This window comes from Panulirus ornatus, chromosome 25 (genome assembly GCF_036320965.1).
Source record: "Panulirus ornatus isolate Po-2019 chromosome 25, ASM3632096v1, whole genome shotgun sequence".
NCBI classification, from domain to species: Eukaryota; Metazoa; Arthropoda; class Malacostraca; order Decapoda; family Palinuridae; genus Panulirus; species Panulirus ornatus.
In genome coordinates, this window is record NC_092248.1 from 22,654,372 (window position 1) to 22,673,529 (window position 19,158).

Below are 19,158 nucleotides of genomic sequence, written 5' to 3' on the forward strand. Positions count from 1 at the left end.
AGGACTAAAACAAGAAAATTATATATTTTTTAAGTTCTTTCCCTACTATTGGCAATTTCAGGTGTAGTACTATCTAACTGTGTTTGATTGGTGATAAGATAGTGGTGGTGTTTGAGGCTTAGCATTCAAGAACCGATAAAGAGATTATTTCTCAAATTCTTGGCATATCTCCACTCTGATCATAAAGTACATAGAAGGAAGCGCGTACATCCGATACAGACCTGTGACATCCAAAAACTGCTGTACCAGAAAATGTTGTGCAATGTATGAAGTGTAAAACAGAAGTTAGCATTTTCCCCCCCCCTCTCTTTACAGATTCAACGCCTGATTATATAAGTCTTTAGTTTCATTATTGAGAAATCACACTTTCAACTCCAGAAAACCTAGTTACTTTAGTTATGTTGTGTAACCTCAGAGACGGAGGGAACTGAAGCATTACCAAATTTACCCGGTGTGACTGGATACTGGCCTCGATGCCTCTGAATGGACAAAACCTTTTTTTTTCATATAACTATGATATAAACACCGTGTGATTTATCTCTTTAATACATAAAGCTACGGTAAAGTGATTTAGAGGACAATGTGATCATTAAGCAAATGCTTGAGTGTCTTGCTACGACAGTAAAGTGTCAAGAAATCACAGGAAATTCATAGTCTGTGATTTATTTCCGTGAAAAAAGGAAATTAAATAGTACAGCAAGTAAAAGAAATATTCATTTACATTTCAGAGTACAATATTATATAATAAAGTAGTGATTAACCTAAGATCTCACTCGACTGGGTCAGGTCCCGATGATGCTACAAATGAATGCAACGCCTAATCTAGTGTGGGTCAGGTCAGAGTGTGGTTTAGGTCAGTAATCAGTCTCTTGGGAATATTGTCTGTTCTAGTGCATAGTACTGTCACATGCTCCTCTGAGTAATGATAACTCATTTGAATTGGTGAATAAAAAATGCTCAGAGCGAGAATTAACATCAGGATAAACAATTTGTTAAGGGCGAAATTATTGCAGTATACTTACAGGTAAACATTGACCAATCTAGTGAAATATTTTTCGTATAGTGATAGTAAGTGGGGTAAGTGCAATGCAGCCTTTGCACCATATATGCAGGAAAATTTGAAAAAAGTGCATTATTATCTGAAAGTTTAGTAAATCGTGAATGATCGCTTTCACAGCGGCAGTAACATGAAAACAAGTATCAATTCTATCTGCTAATCGGATTTCACCAAAAATTAGATAAGATAACAGGATGTCCACACTTTATCGGGACGGCTTTCTTTAACACTGTCCCGTCCGCTAACATATTGAACTTTGAGACGCGAAAATGACTTGTTTTAGGAAATAGAGACGTGAAATGTCCCACTTAAATAAAACACCATAATTCAAATATTTGTACTAAATATATGATATGTTCATGTATCATGAATAACGTTTTTGTTGAGTATGATGAGTAGAGAATCATTTCAGCTACGTTCCATTTTCATTTAATACCTTACATTTTATCTGTAATATCTTTCAAACACGTAAGCTGATAATTGCATTCCTATTACAGATGCATTTTTGATTTATAAAAACAGTTTACCACCGACTCGGAAATGCACTCGCCATGCCCAGTGACCATTATACAATGAATGTATATTGGTGGGATGGTCAAATTGTTATAACCAACAACACCAAATGAATTAACTGTAGTTCCTTTGGAACAATGCTTTGAATAACATAACAAAAGTGCCAAAAATATAACTCCATATTTTTCACTTGATCTAAGACGTAACTTAGGTAAACTTTATGAAAACTAGTTAATGCTCCTGAAAATGTCTCTTATTTAACTACATAACCGGCAACTCTATTGTTAACTGTAACTGTCTATTTTACTTTGCTTACAGTGCTGAACTGCAGCTTAAGAGCAAACAATTCGATGGCAAACCTGGGATCTGTATATCCTTTTCATAGAAAGGATATTAGGTGGAAGGAACTGAAGGGAATGTATCTGAAATAACTATCAACCAACGTTAGGTACAATTATTCACTTATTTCATGGAGAAAACTACCAGCAATCACCGCATGTCAGAAATAACTCATAACTATTACATATGAAAAAATCACAGCTTAGATCGCTATACCTCAAAGCTTTTGCTTGTATCAAAAATGAATTACAGGCAGACATTAGTGGTCAAAGAAAATGATAAAATCTACTCCTTATTGTTAAAGAAGACATCCTGTGAAAAGCTGAAATTAGGGGAAAGTGTGAATTCGTTCAATATCATTTTACGTTGCAATCTGTACCAATCAAACTAGTATTGCATGTGAGTATTAATTTTGCTCATACCTTGGAGAGATATTTCCTTTTGAATAAAGAAAATCCGATCCCTTTAGCTATGTTTATGGTTAACTAGGCAACATAAGCCGTCGTGGATACTTTAGAGTGGGATTGAAGTATAGATAACATTATGTTACTTCATTTATACTATTTGTTTACACGATGGGAGTTAAAGATGTGACATATGACAACTGTTGATTTATGTGCTTGGTTGTGGTGATGGTTTGGCTGAGAGGTCGGCAGAATGGATAAATTGACAATAATCTCCGGGGCTTTATTCCTGGCGGCAGACATCTTCGCTGTAGTAAGCCTGGCAATGCCAGACTGGATCGTCTCAGACATAGGAGGTGTGTTGGCTCTTTTGTTTGAAAACACTGGAACAGTGTCTTTACTGTAATTCCCTGGAATGAAGCAGGTATTTAATATTGCATTCTGAAGTTATATGTGTAATTGGAAATATGTACATAGTTTTGCGAGAAACTGGTGTTCATGCCTTATTACTTGCGATAATTACCTCATTGTATCTCACAGGATGGTATTGTATACATTGGGGCTCCATCTCCTGAAGTTTCTCTTAAACAGCTTGAATTATACTGTCGACTTTCTTTGATTTATCGCCAAGGAAACACCTGATCCACACATCCTCTACCACTTCTGAAACCACACTGCTCTTCCCCAATCTGATGCTCTGTACATGCCTTCACCCTTTCAATCAATACCCTCACATATAATTTACCAGGAATACTCAACAAACTTATACCTCTGTAATTTGAGCACTCACTCTTATCCCATTTGCCTTTGTACAATGGAACTATGCACGCATTCTGCCAATCCTCAGGCACCTCACCATGAATCATACATACATTAAAGAACCTTACCAACCAGTCAATAATACAGTCACCCCCTTTTTTAATGAATTCCACTGCAATACCATCCAAACCTGCTGCTTTGCCGGCTTTCATCTTCCGCAAAGCTTTTACTACCTCTTCTCTGTTTACCAAATCATTTTCCCGAACCCTCTCACTTTGCACACCACCTCGACCAAAACACCCTATATCTGCCATTCTATCATCAAACACATTCAACAGACCTTCAAAATACTCACTCCATCTCCTTCTCACATCACCACTACTTGTTATCACCTCCCCATTAGCCCCCTTCACTGAAGTTCCCATTTGCTCCCTTGTCTTACGCACTTTATTTACCTCCTTCCAAAACATCTTTTTATTCTCCCTAAAATTTAAGGATACTCTTTCACCCCAACTCTCATTTGCCCTCCTTTTCACCTCTTGCACCTTTTTCTTGACCTCCTGTCTCTTTCTTTTGTACATCTCCCACTCATTTGCATTTTTTCCCTGCAAAAATCGTCCAAATGCCTCTCTCTTCTCTTTCACTAATAATCTTACTTCTTCATCCCACCACTCACTACCCTTTCTAATCAACCCACCTCCCACACTTCTCATGCCACAAGCATCTTTTGCGCAAGCCATCACTGCTTCCCTAAATACATCCCAATCATCCCCCACTCCCAGAACCTTCGCCTCCTCCCCCACCCTGTGACTCTCTTATGCTTCCACTGCTAAATCCACTCCCAGATATCTAAAAGACTTCACTTCCTCCAGTTTTTCTCCATTCGAACTTACCTCCCAATTAACTTGTCCCTCAAACCTACTGAACTAATAACCTTGCTCTTATTCACATTTACTCTCAGCTCTCTTCTTTCACACACTTTACCAGACTCAGTCATCAACTTCTGCAGTTTCTCATCTGAATCAGCATCTGACTCACTTCCCAAGCCCTCATCCACATCAGAGCACATATTTGCCCTTCTCTCCAAAACTCTTGCATTCACCTCCCTAATAACCCCATCCATAAACAAATTAAACATCCATAGAGATATCACACACCCTGCCACAAATCGACATTCAGTGGGAACCAATCACTTTCCTCTCTTCCTGTTCGTACACATGCCTTACATCCTCAATGAAAACTTTTCACTGCTTCTAGCAACTTACCTCCCACACCTCATACTCTTAATGCCTTCCACAGATCATCACTATCAACTCTATCGTATGCCCTCTCCAGATCAATAAATGCTACGTACAAATCCGTCTCCTATTATTGTGGACGCACCAACCCTCTACACCAGATTTATCCTTGTCTGATTAGTTTATTCCCTGTAGTGAAAAAGTTGGTGGAAACAATTGAGAGAATGACAGCTGTGATGGCCATAGTGCTGTGGAAGATGTCCTAGAAAGGCATGTCAAGTATTTCTTCAGAATGGTTGTGGTCATGTTTGAGGACTGATGGATAAAGTGGATTGCCAGAAAAGGAGATTGTGTTGAGAAGGATTTTACAGATATGTTTTTTGTTTTGTAAGCTTAGAACCTTTTTGATCAGTTTTCATGCTTCTAACCAAAGTTGGGAATGTGCACTAGCAGAGTAGTGTCTTCATATTTTGTGTACTCAAGGTATTAATGGAAAGAGTTCAAAGGAATGCAACAAGGACATTACCACACTCAAAGAGAGGAGGGTAAAGGGAGACATGATAACCACCTTTAGTAGCGAATATTGAAATGTGCTTGGTACTGAATGCATCCTGTATAAATTTTGATGAACTTGAATATTCAGTAATGTGGTTTAATCATTTTTTTTATGTTAAAATTTGAATCCAAGTCATAAATGATGAAATGTAGATTTGTTTATATTGCTGAGAATTCATGCAGAAAGTATGGTATTGAAGTTCACATGTAGTGTATAGTAAGTTCAAATAACTAAAACTAAATTCATTTGCAGGTGATACACGTCTTGGGCTGTTGTGGACGTGTGAGACTCTCTACAATAGATCTGAGGTACTTTATCATGGTTCACGTTTGCATAACCAGATCTGAATTATGTTGCATCACATTTAGTAGATTTGTGATTGGTATTTGTTTATTAAAATAGTTTTACACTAATGTTACCTCATCCTTTAACTGTATAATGTCTTCATCTTTTATTTGTATATGGGTGCATTAAGGTGCATAGAAAGAGAGGTTATTTTCTGTAGTGGCAAAGATGGGTAAATTTGAAGGTACAGTGTTGTAGTCCCACGAATGTTTGGAGCTGTCTTGGATTTTGAATGCACAAGAAATGAAGAGGGTAGATATGTTAGGATTTAAATGCCTGAGGATGGAAGATGGTGTTAAGCAGGTTTTTTATTTATGGAATGACATTAAAAGGAAGAGTTGTTCTAGTTAGAGGGCTGAGCAGGGTACACTGTAATGGAGAGGATGTGGAAAAAATAAAGAGGATCAACAAATTAGAAGTGGAGGGAATAAGCAAGAGGGGTAGACTAAGAAGTAGAAGGAAATATGGAGTGAGGGAGACTTTAGTGTGTGGGTAGCATGACTGTTTTGGAGGGTGATAGGCTTGCATTGGATAGAGTGAACTGGATCAGAGTTTTATGTAGAGGGAGATGTGCTGTTAGTGGGCTGAACTAAGGTATATATAGCATTTAAGATGAACCATGGAGTAGTGTCTTGGGCTTGTCTATGGATGATAATCTCTGGCTTCATTATATTTACGTAAAAGATAGAGATTGGAAGTGTGTACGTGAGGCTATTATTTATCTGTTTTTGGTACTCCTACACTAGGCCAGGAAAGGCAGATAGATATGATAAAGTGTATGTACTTATCTTATCCTAAGACCTCCTCTACAGAACTCCTAAAGCACTCAGAAACCCAGCCATATCCATTGAGCAGGACCACATGTCAAAAAGTGATGTTTTTATCTTAGTGGAGTGAGTACTGGGCAGTCACTGAGTTGGTGCTCAGCACCTACTCCATGGCAAAGGCACATTCAGGCAAGAAAAAATTATCCTCAGTGAATGATGCAAACAAGTGAAACATAGTGACTTGTAAAAAATGTCAGTTTACATAACTAAGAAAAACAGTACAGTAATGGTTTAATTAGATGCTACACTGTTCATTGAATAGATTTTTTTTTATAACATAGCAAGGCAGTATTCATCATAGTAGTTTGGTAATGATGCTTTTGTTTCTTATTGCTAACCAGGGTTTGTTTAGTAGATGAAAGAGAGTGTACACTTTGGTTCTTTTCATTTTTTCATGTATTTTGTGCTAAATGTGATATATGCTGTGCTAAATGTCAGTTGTTGTTCGCTGATGATACAGCGCTGGTGGCTGATTCATGTGAGAAACTGCAGAAGCTGGTGACTGAGTTTGGAAAAGTGTGTGAAAGAAGAAAGTTAAGAGTAAATGTGAATAAGAGCAAGGTTATTAGGTACAGTAGGGTTGAGGGTCAGGTCAATTGGGAGGTGAGTTTGAATGGAGAAAAACTGGAGGAAGTGAAGTGTTTTAGATATCTGGGAGTGGATCTGGCAGCGGATGGAACCATGGAAGCGGAAGTGGATCATAGGGTGAGGGAGGGGGCGAAAATTCTGGGAGCCTTGAAGAATGTGTGGATGTCGAGAACATTATCTCGGAAAGCAAAAATGGGTATGTTTGAAGGAATAGTGGTTCCAACAATGTTGTATGGTTGCGAGGCGTGGGCTATGGATAGAGTTGTGTGCAGGAGGATGGATGTGCTGGAAATGAGATGTTTGAGGACAATGTGTGGTGTGAGGTGGTGAGGTGAGGTTTGATCGAGTAAGTAACGTAAGGGTAAGAGAGATGTGTGGAAATAAAAAGAGCGTGGTTGAGAGAGCAGAAGAGGGTGTTTTGAAATGGTTTGGTCACATGGAGAGAATCAGTGAGGAAGGATTGACCAAGAGGATATATGTGTCGGAGGTGGAGGGAACAAGGAGAAGAGGGAGACCAAATTGGAGGTGGAAAGATGGAGTGAAAAAGATTTTGTGTGATCGGGGCCTGAACATGCAGGAGGGTGAAAGGAGGGCAAGGAATAGAGTGAATTGGAGCGATGTGGTATACCGGGGTTGACGTGCTGTCAGTGGATTGAATCAGGGCATGTGAAGCGTCTGGGGTAAACCATGGAAAGCTGTGTAGGTATGTATATTTGCGTGTGTGGACGTATGTATATACATGTGTATGGGGGTGGGTTGGGCCATTTCTTTCGTCTGTTTCCTTGCGCTACCTCGCAAACGCGGGAGACAGCGGCAAAAAAAAAGAAAAAAAAAAAAAAAAAACATTGTATCTTGACAAAGCAGGCCTAAACTTTTCCCACATGTTGCTCAGTGTACATGGAAATATCAAGGATGCCTGTACAAAATCTGCATCCTCATGTTAAGCAGTTTTGAAGCAGGACTGCATTTACAAAAGAATGGATATCTGATGGAACTGTTTGTATTCTTATTTGTTTGTGACAAAGACTTCTAAGAATATCACATATATCACTTGGTATCCACAAACACTCCTGGGCTACCTCATATGCCAGACAGCTGAGCAGCATAAGCTAAAGGGCATGTAGCACTCATAAAAAGGGTTTTACCAGGTTGAGTTGTTTATCATTGTTTAGAAAAGTGATGTTCTAGTTGAACATAAGAAGAAAATTAAGAAGATTAAACTCGTTATTTTGAAATATGTGATATGTATTTGAAAATTTTACGTTTAATGATTTGCATTTCTTGTACGCTGAAAATAATTGCAGTTGCCAAAGAGTTAAGGAATGTATGGTATACCTTCATGTAATATTCTTAATGTGCTTTATAAGTGAGAACTACCTGATTTGAAAACATTGAAACATTGTATACCATGAAACAATATATCAAAAGACTTAGAAATCACATTCTGAAGTAGATCAACTTCATTTGGCCAACAAGCCAATTGCAGATCATGAAAATTATGGCACTTCTTCACAGTGGTTCTGGTATAGGTTGCCTTTATTTTATTTAGGATTGATCATCCATCAGAGTAAGTATATCCATTCCAGCATGTTTTGAAAAAGCAAACCAGGTGCTAGAGTACAGGGTAGTAGTGTATTATATAAAGTCACCAATTATAGTTGAATTATATGTGTTCATACAGTTTGATGAGGGCCAGATACTTATGACCATAACCAAGACCTCTTGCTCATTCTACTGTGGCAACTATTTATAAAAACAAGAGATAGGATTAAGTCTACTTCATTGTTTGCAACTATACTAGCAAACTAGTGATGTGATAGTAAGGATTGAAAACTTAACGAGTGTGTGGATGAAAGACCAGAATCAAAGGAACATTCCCTGGTCATTTGATTAATTAAAGAAAAAGCTTTAACTGTGTATTTTGATATTAAGGATGAAGTTAGTTTGTCTAGGCAGGGGAAGAAATTTAGTGCAAGTTTGGATGGTATTGCAGTGGAATTTATTAAAAAAGGGGGTGACTGTATTGTTGACTGGTTGGTAAGGTTATTTAATGTATGTATGACTCATGGTGAGGTGCCTGAGGATTGGCGGAATGCGTGCATAGTGCCATTGTACAAAGGCAAAGGGGATAAGAGTGAGTGCTCAAATTACAGAGGTATAAGTTTGTTGAGTATTCCTGGTAAATTATATGGGAGGGTATTGATTGAGAGGGTGAAGGCATGTACAGAGCATCAGATTGGGGAAGAGCAGTGCGGTCTCAGAAGTGGTAGAGGATGTGTGGATCAGGTGTTTGCTTTGAAGAATGTATGTGAGAAATACTTAGAAAAGCAAATGGATTTGTATGTAGCATTTATGGATCTGGAGAAGGCATATGATAGAGTTGATAGAGATGCTCTGTGGAAGGTATTAAGAATATATGGTGTGGGAGGCAAGTTGTTAGAAGCAGTGAAAAGTTTTTATCGAGGATGTAAGGCATGTGTACGTGTAGGAAGAGAGGAAAGTGATTGGTTCTCAGTGAATGTAGGTTTGCGGCAGGGGTGTGTGATGTCTCCATGGTTGTTTAATTTGTTTATGGATGGGGTTGTTAGGGAGGTAAATGCAAGAGTTTTGGAAAGAGGGGCAAGTATGAAGTCTGTTGGGGATGAGAGAGCTTGGGAAGTGAGTCAGTTGTTGTTCGCTGATGATACAGCGCTGGTGGCTGATTCATGTGAGAAACTGCAGAAGCTGGTGACTGAGTTTGGTAAAGTGTGTGGAAGAAGAAAGTTAAGAGTAAATGTGAATAAGAGCAAGGTTATTAGGTACAGTAGGGTTGAGGGTCAAGTCAATTGGGAGGTGAGTTTGAATGGAGAAAAACTGGAGGAAGTGAAGTGTTTTAGATATCTGGGAGTGGATCTGTCAGCGGATGGAACCATGGAAGCGGAAGTGGATCATAGGGTGGGGGAGGGGGCGAAAATTTTGGGAGCCTTGAAAAATGTGTGGAAGTCGAGAACATTATCTCGGAAAGCAAAAATGGGTATGTTTGAAGGAATAGTGGTTCCAACAATGTTGTATGGTTGCGAGGCGTGGGCTATGGATAGAGTTGTGCGCAGGAGGATGGATGTGCTGGAAATGAGATGTTTGAGGACAATGTGTGGTGTGAGGTGGTTTGATCGAGTAAGTAATGTAAGGGTAAGAGAGATGTGTGGAAATAAAAAGAGCGTGGTTGAGAGAGCAGAAGAGGGTGTTTTGAAATGGTTTGGGCACATGGAGAGAATGAGTGAGGAAAGATTGACCAAGAGGATATATGTGTCGGAGGTGGAGGGAACGAGGAGAAGAGGGAGACCAAATTGGAGGTGGAAAGATGGAGTGAAAAAGATTTTGTGTGATCGGGGCCTGAACATGCAGGAGGGTGTAAGGAGGGCAAGGAATAGAGTGAATTGGAGCGATGTGGTATACAGGGGTTGACGTGCTGTCAGTGGAGTGAATCAAGGCATGTGAAGCGTCTGGGGTAAACCATGGAAAGCTGTGTAGGTATGTATATTTGCGTGTGTGGACGTGTGTATGTACATGTGTATGGGGGGGGGCCATCTCTTTCGTCTGTTTCCTTGCGCTACCTCGCAAACGCGGGAGACAGCGACAAAGTATTAAAAAAAAAAAAAAAAAAAAAAAAAAAAAAAAAGAGATGGTATGAGAGATTCAAGCTCCATCATGATTGTCATAACATTAGTGTAGTGATGCTGCCATTGCTGATACCAAGCCGTCATAACAGTTCCTTAGGTATCTTTAGGAAATTACTGATGGAGGAATTTACATGCATAAAGAAATTTTGATTTTCGTGAGTGGTTTATTTTGGAATAGAGTCCCAGTAAGGAAATTGAATAGCAAGGAAGACAAGTGTGCCTCATGGCACAAGGGAGCCAAGGATTATTTGATACTTCTGCTGTAAGGGAATACTGAGGGTTATCCTAAGATTGAGCCCTTACTATTGTTTCATTCAAGAACTCTAATGACTTTGGAGAACTGTATTAAGCTTGCTTTACCTGTGATTAAGGCATCTACCCAAAGGCTCAAACATTATGTATTTATTTATTTTTGTAATACAAAGTTTTGGTAAGTTCATGTATTGGATGTGGCATTTTTATGTTGAGGATTATATAGTGCAGTTGACTGACCCAATAAAGATTTTTTTTTGAGAGAGAGAGGTAGGTACTTTGATGGCATTGTTTGACCATATGTTACTTAAATCCAGTTGTTGGCCATAGTACATGAATTAATGTCTCATTGAAAAACAGTCTCAGTTTCACATTGTATGTGACTAAACCTTTCTCTGATGCCGGTTCCAGTTGGAACTCCCTCAAAGGGATGGCTAACGGCAATAGAGTCTGCATAACTAAACTCCACCTTCCCATGCATTCATACTCTTAACTCTCATTTAAATCACTGGTAATCATTTCTCATAGGTGCTCAATTCATAATGCTGCCTTTTACTATGCATTCCACATTGCTAACTTATTATATTTCCAGGTTTTGATACAGTGTAAGAAAACATCAGAACAGCTCACCCATCTATTTAAGATTTTTGTTTCTTCAACATTTCTCCATGTAATTGGTTCACTTTGGTGCTTTACCTTAGTCATCTTTCACATTATTGTTCTAAAAATAATTTCATTGTTTTCTTTATTGTGTTTTATTTGCAATAGAATTCAGGCTGTACTCCATTAACCTAGTTTAACTGCAGAATAGAATTTGAAGAGATTTAACCATTGCTGATTCAGATTTTTCTTATTGCTGATAGGTTTGCTATGCTCCCTCTTTGGGAGGGGCATGGCTAGTGACACTGGGTTGTGTGCTTCTGGGTTGTGTGTGTGTCACAGCTACCATTGTACTTCTAGCACTATCACATTGTCGACTCAGTACGCAAGTTATTACTTATGCCCGCTGGGTTGGTTTCACAGCAAGTAAGTGTATTAATTTTCACCTGTTTTAGGAATTTGTTGTTTTTTGTATTCTATTGCCAGTTGATGGTGTATGAATGGTTGATGAATTTGTTTGAAGTGAATATTGTGTTACAGTCAAAACAAGTGGTTTAAGGATGACAATAGTAAATTGTTATTATTTATGTATTTTGCTTTGTCGCTGTCTCCCACGTTTGTGAGGTAGCGCAAGGAAACTGACGAAAGAAATGGCCCAACCCACCCCCATACACATGTATATGCATACATGTCCACACACGCAAATATACATACCTATACGTCTCAATGTACACATATATATACACACAGACATATACATATATACACATGTACATAATTCATACTGTCTGCCTTTATTTATTCCCATCGCCACCTCGCCACACATGGAATAACATCCCCCTCCTCTCTCATGTGTGCGAGGTAGCGCTAGGAAAAGACAACAAAGGCCCCATTCGTTCACACTCAGTCTCTAGCTGTCATGTAATAATGCCCGAAACCACAGCTCCCTTTCCACATCCAGGCCCCACAGAACTTTCCATGGTTTACCCCAGATGCTTCACATGCCCTGATTCAATCCATTGACAGCACGTCGACCCCGGTATACCACATCGATCCAATTCACTCTATTCCTTGCCCGCCTTTCACCCTCCTGCATGTTCAGGCCCCGATCACTCAAAATCTTTTTCACTCCATCTTTCCACCTCCAATTTGGTCTCCCACTTCTCCTCGTTCCCTCCACCTCTGGCACATATATCCTCTTGGTCAATCTTTCCTCACTCATTCTCTCCATGTGCCCAAACCATTTCAAAACACCCTCTTCTGCTCTGTCAACCACGCTCTTTTTATTTCCACACATCTCTCTTACCCTTACATTACTTACTCGATCATACCACCTCATATTGTCCTCAAACATCTCATTTCCAGCACATCCACCCTCCTGCGCACAACTCTATCCATTGTCCATGCCTCGCAACCATACAACATTGTTGGAACCACTGTTCTTTCAAACATACCCATTTTTGCTTTCCGAGATAATGTTCTCGACTTCCAAACATTCTTCAAGGCTCCCAGGATTTTCGCCCCCTCCCCCACCCTCTGATTCACTTCCGCTTCCATGGTTCCATCCGCTGCCAGATCCACTCCCAGATATCTAAAACACTTTACTTCCTCCAGTGTTTCTCCATTCAAACTTACCTCCCAATTGACTTGACCCTCAACCCTACTGTACCTAATAACCTTGCTCTTATTCACATTTACTCTTAACTCTCTTCTTTCACACACTTTACCAAACTCAGTCACCAGCTTCTGCAGTTTCTCACATGAGTCAGCCACCAGCGCTGTATCATCAGTGAACAACAACTGACTCACTTCCCAAGTTCTCTTATCCACAACAGACTGCATACTTGCCCCTCTTTCCAAAACTCTTGCATTCACCTCCCTAACAACTCCATCCATAAACAAATTAAACAACCATTCAGACATCACACACCCCTGCCGCAAACCTACATTCACTGAGAACCAATCACTTTCCTCTCTTCCTACACGTACACATGCCTTACATCCTCGATAAAAACTTTTCACTGCTTCTAACAACTTGCCTTCCACACCATATAATATATCTTAGTACCTTCCACAGAGCATCTCTGTCAACTCTGTCATATGCCTTCTCCAGACCCATAAATGCTACATACAAATCCATAGTTATTATGTCATTTAATTGTTCAGTATCTTAATATGATGAGCAGAAGAGTCCATGAAGATGTATCATCCAAACAACTCATACTTGGTTTTGTCTCACAAATTTACTCTTATTCTTTTCCTCCTCATATTGGCATCCCTTCAACTTTTTTGTACAGTCCTCCTAGTTTCATTTTTTGTGCTCACATCATCAAATGAATGGAGGGGATTTCAGCTTTGCAAGACCAATTAGTCATTTTGTGGGACGACCAAATGTACTTGTTGCATGACCCAAAAATTTGGCTTCTGGCTGCCTGTAGTACATGATATATAGTCTTGTGAATATCATTTTGTTAACAAGAACACAGCTCAATATCTCCATTCTATGTCAGAATTTCAGAATTGATAGTATCCGTCTGTTGAGTTTTATCAATATGGAATAATCTTTAAGCAGGTAAAGCTAGAATTTTTTCTGTTACGTATATTTAAAACTGCATTACAATTTGGTCCAACTACTCAAACTATGCATGCTGTGGTTCTTTTATAGCTTGTTTAAGCATTACTTTCTCCACAAGCCGAAAAGGTTCACCAGGTTTTCAAGCTTGATTAACATAAGTTTCACAAGCTTTATATATGTTTTGGGAGCTACTTTCATTTTACTTGTGAGAAGAATAAAGCACATGACTTTAAGTTTTGTACCTAGTCAGTAGAAATTTTGGAATATCCTTATAGCAGTGTGAAACTAAAGACTTTTCTTTAAGTTCTAAGTTTTTGTTGTGGAGTCAGTTATTCACATGATTCTTCATCCTAATGATTAGCTAACATTACCATGGGTAAATCAAGAAAAGGGAGCAGTCTGAAGATTTACTGTTGTGGGAGGTTTCTCATGCAGTCTAAGCCTTTTAGTGGGTTTCATGAACTGACAGATGACTCTCGAGACAAGGTTTTGAGTTTTGTCAGCCTTGATTTTCAGATGAGAGAATGTGATGTTGCTGTGTGGTGGTTATCCCATGTTAAGGACAGAAGTCCTAGAACAGTATGAGGTACAAAAATGTAGCTCATTTCTTATGGCTAGTTGTTTAATGAAAAAGATGGAGTACCCATGTATATACTTGTGACAAGATTGAGCTATTATGGCAGGGCTAGTGTGAAGTGCTTGATGAATAAGATTCTTCCTCTTATCTGTCACCTGCCATCTGTCTGTATATATCTCTGATGCCTTTTCCCTTGGTATCTCCCTCTAGGGGGTGGCTGTGGCAAAGTCTCCATAACTGTTGAACTTCAGTGCCCCTTCTTAGCCTTTAGTGCCTCCCCCCTTAACAGGTCACTGGCAAAAGGCAACTCTTGCTCAGTGTTTTTAGTCGCTCCTACCTAATGTTCCTACTGACTACTTCTAACTCATGTTTCTACCCAATGTTTCTTCCTAATGTTACAGTTTACTTCTACATTACTATCTAATTCTCCCAGATAATGCTCCTACCTACTTCTACCTAAAGTTTCTACCTGAAGCTCCTGTCTAACATTCCTGCTTACTACTTTTATCTGTTACTCATACTATTTTGCCAAAAGGTAGGGCTTAAGCAAATCACTTACCACAAGAAAATCTAGAGTTGCAAAGAATGAGTTTTGTGAGTTGAATGTTGACAAGTGTTATTTGTGACAAAGAAAAGACTTTATATTTTTGGAGAGAATGCCAGTAGTCACCTGCATTACCTAATTATCTATTCTTGTTTCATTTGCAGCCTGTGGCTACTTCACGCTTGTCCAGTGCATGAGTAAAGTTTTGATGGTGCAAATGAAAACATGAATACCCAGTACTTGATGCACTGGTTGACAAAATAGTATGAATTAGTCTAAGTGTGTATACTAAAAACCAAAATAAGTGAAACCTTGGTAGGCAAGGTACCTCTGTAATTGAGTGCCTCTTGAGGAGTAAAGGTTGTAGAGCTTTTGTAGGATGGGTTAAATACTTTTGTTAGGTATTCTGACTGACCATTTTACAGCTGTCTTTTGCTACTTATTTTTTGACAGGCCTCAGGCAATATTTCTTGGTGTACCATATTCTGTTCAAGTGCAGTATCTACCTCCAAGAACCTGCAATGAAGTTTTATGAAAAGGCTGGGTGAACTTGTGCCTCTCACTTCAGATCTTGTTATATCGATATTATTTCTCTTTGCTGCTGCATTTATAAAATAATTGCCAATCCAAGTTTCATCCAAGACTGACTTCAACCATATATTTTCTGAAGTGATATTCTTTATGCTTCCACTGCCTAAATTCTTTCTTAATTTATCATGTCTCCTTATCAGATATTATGGCAAAAAAAAAGTTGTTGCAGTTGGTAGCAGTTGGTGGGCAGCCAACAACCAGGGAGGTATATTACCAGTACTACCCACCTGGGTATCGGGAGGGTTAGTGAGATCTGCAAAGTGAGCCAGCGCTTTAATGGTTGTCAAGTTGCACCCCTCTGACCCAGTTAGCTGTCTTTTCTTTCTACTTTACTAACATGTGGACTACTGGTATTCTGTCTACAAACATACAACCTCCTCTTGTCATATTGAACACTTGACAACACTTAACTCACACAGCTCATTTTTCCTAACTCTAGGTTTTCCTGCAATGAGCATATGTGCTTACCCTGCCTTTTGGCAAAATGTCAGGAGCAGTAGGTAGAAGCAGTAGGTAGGGACATTTACGTAGAAGTAGTAGGTAGGAGCATTAGATAGAAGTAGTCTTTAGGAACATTACTTAGGAGCCTCTGCAAACACTGTGCTAGAGTTGCCCTGTGCGAGTGATCTGTTAAGGGTGAGGCACTAAAGGATTAGAAATGGCACTGAAGTTCTTTAGTTATGGAGACTGTTGCTGTGGCCACCCCTCTGAGGGAGTTCCAATTAGAACTGGCATTAGAGATGTAGATTAGATTGGAAGTTGTTGTCTTGCTTTTTGGGAACTTGATAATATTCAGAGAATGCCGTTCAGTGTATGGTAAATATTTACTTTTTTATGTTATGCCTTTTGAAAGCCTGATTGATGTTACCAGACTCTGCCTGTGTGTGGTTACATAGTGAATGAAAAATCACCACTAGTGACCCTGTATCATCATCTCTTTACAACTGGGAATGCAGTCTCACTAGAAGCTTTTCACTCCAAAAGAGTCTGTCATTTCCCTGCCTCAAAGTAGTTGAGTCCTGGAGATGCAAGAGCTCCTGAAAAATGTGTCATGGAGCAGTCAGTCCACAATATCCCAGCTGTTTGTCCTCCTATAAGGGTTGGTTGATGAAATTGGTACCTGGCTTGGAATAGGTTTTCTCGTACATATTCATCATTTTCTGCATTAGCGAGTTAGCATCAAGAACAGATGAATGAAAAAGTATGGGTATGTTTGAAGGAATAGTGGTTCCAACAATGTAATATGGTTGCAAGGCATGGTTGTAAGATTGTAAGGAGGAGGATAGATGCGTTAGAAATGAAATGTTTGAGTACAATATGAGGTGTGAGGTGGTTTGATTGATTAAGTAATGAAATGGTAAGACAGATGTGTGGAAATAAAAAGAGTGTGGTTGAGAGAGCAGAAGAGGGTGTGATGAAATGGTTTGTTCATATGGAGAGAATGAGTGAAGAAAGATTGACAAAGAGGATTTATGTGTCAGAGGTGGAGAACAAGGAGAAGCAGACCAAACTGAACATGGAAGGATGGAGTGAAAAAGATTTTGAGCGATTGGGACCTGAACATACATGGGTGTGAAAGGTATGCAAGGAATAGAGTGAATTGGAATGATGTGGTATACCGGAGTCGACTTGCTGCCAATGGACTGAACCAGGGCATGTGAAGTGTCTGGGGTAAACCTTGAAAAGGTTGGTGGGACTTGGATGTGAATAGGGAGCCATGATTTGATTGCATTACGCATGACAGCTAGAGATTGAGTGTGAATGAATGTGGCCTTTTTTGTCTATTTTCTTGGTGCTGCCTCACTGAAATAGGGGTAGTGATGCTGTTTCCTGTATGGCAGGGTAGTGCCAGGAGTGAATCAAGGCAAAGAAGTATGAATAGGTACATGTGTATATTTTTATTTTATTTATTTATTTTGCTTTGTCGCTGTCTCCCGCGTTAGCGAGGTAGCACAAGGAAACAGACGAAAGAGTAGCTCAGCCCACCCACGTACACATGTATATACATACACGCCCACACACACAAATATACATACCTATACATCTCAATGTATACATATATATACACACACAGACATACATATATATACGTGTACATAATTCATACTGTCTGCCTTTATTCATTCCCATCGCCACCCTGCCACACATGAAATAACAACCCCCTCCCCCATCATGTGTGTGGGGTAGTGCTAGGAAGGCAACAAAGGCCCCATTCATTCACACTCAGTCTCTAGCTGTCATGTAATAATGCACCAGAACCACAGCTTCCTTTCCACATCCAGGCCCCACAGAACTTTCCATGGTTTACCCCAGACGCTTCACATGCCCTGATTCAATCCATTGACAGCACATCAACCCCGGTATACCACATCGTTCCTATTCACTTTATTCCTTGCACACCATTCACCCTCTTGCATGTTCAGTCCCCGATCACTCAAAATCTTTTTCACTCCATCTTTCCACCTCCAGTTTGGTCTCCCACTTCTCCTTGTTCCCTCCACCTCTGACACATATATCCTCTTTGTCAATCTTTCCTCACTCATTCTCTCCATGTGACCAAACCATTTCAAAACACCCTCTTCTGCTCTCTCAATCACACTCTTTTTATTACCACACATCTCTCTTACCCTATTATTACTTACTCGATCAAACCACCTCACACCACCTATTGTCCTCAAACATCTCATTTCCAGCACATCCACCCTCCTCCGCGCAACTCTCTCCATAGCCCACGCCTCTCAACCATATAACATTGTTGGAACCACTATTTCTTCAAACATACCCACTTTTGCTTTCCAAGATAATGTTCTCGACTTCCACACATTCCTGAATGCTTTCAGAACTTTCGCCCCCTCTCCCACCCTATGATTCACCTCCTGTTCCATGGTTCCATCCGCTGCCAAATCCACTTCCAGTTATCTAAAACACCTCACATCCTCCCGTTTTTCTCTATTCAAACTTACCTCCCAATTGACTTGTCCCTCAACCTTACTGTACCTAATAACCTTGCTCTTATTCACATTTACTCTCAGCTCTTTTCTTTCACACACTTTAACAAACTGAATCACCAGCTTTTGTAGTTTCTCACACGAATCAGCCACCAGTGCTGTATCATTAGCAAACAACAAATAACTCACTTCCCAAGCTCTCTCATCCACAACAGACTACATACATGCCCCTCTTTTGAAAACTCTTGCATTCACCTCCCTAACAACCCCATTCATAAAGAAATTAAGCAACCAGGGAGACATCACACATCCCTGCTGCAAACCATCATTCACTGAGAACCAATCACTTTCCTCTCTTCCTACACGTACACATGCCTTACATCCTCAATAAAAAAAGTCTTTTAACTTTTCACTGCTTCAAACAACTGGCCCCCACACCATATATTCTTAATTTCTTCCACAGAACATCTCTGTCTATGCCTTTTCCAGATCCATAAATGCTACATACAAATCCTTTTGCTTTTCTAAGTATTTCTCACATACATTCTTGAAGGCAAACACCTGATCTACACATCCTCTACCACTTCTGAAACCACACTGCTCTTTCCCAATCTGATGCTCTGTACATGCCTTCACCCTCTCAATCAATACCCTTCCATATAATTTCCCAGGAATACTCAACAAACTTATACCTCTAGTTATTTGAGCACTCACTTTTATGCCCTTTACCTTTGTACAATGGCACTATGCAAGCATTACTCCAATCCTCAGGCACCTCACCATGAG

General features: G+C 39.6%; 1 protein-coding gene across 1 annotated transcript in view; it reads left to right on the forward strand.

The window, feature by feature from the left end:
• The first annotated feature begins 2,462 nt into the window (after positions 1-2,462).
• Positions 2,463-19,158, forward strand: part of LOC139757320 (modulator of smoothened protein) — a 52,347-nt gene continuing 35,651 nt past the window's right edge. Inside the window, exons 1-3 of the mRNA XM_071677731.1 lie at positions 2,463-2,669; positions 5,119-5,174; positions 11,401-11,563. Coding sequence (XP_071533832.1) covers positions 2,567-2,669; positions 5,119-5,174; positions 11,401-11,563 — 322 coding nt within the window. The 5' untranslated portion in view covers positions 2,463-2,566. The remainder of the gene's footprint in view (positions 2,670-5,118; positions 5,175-11,400; positions 11,564-19,158) is intronic.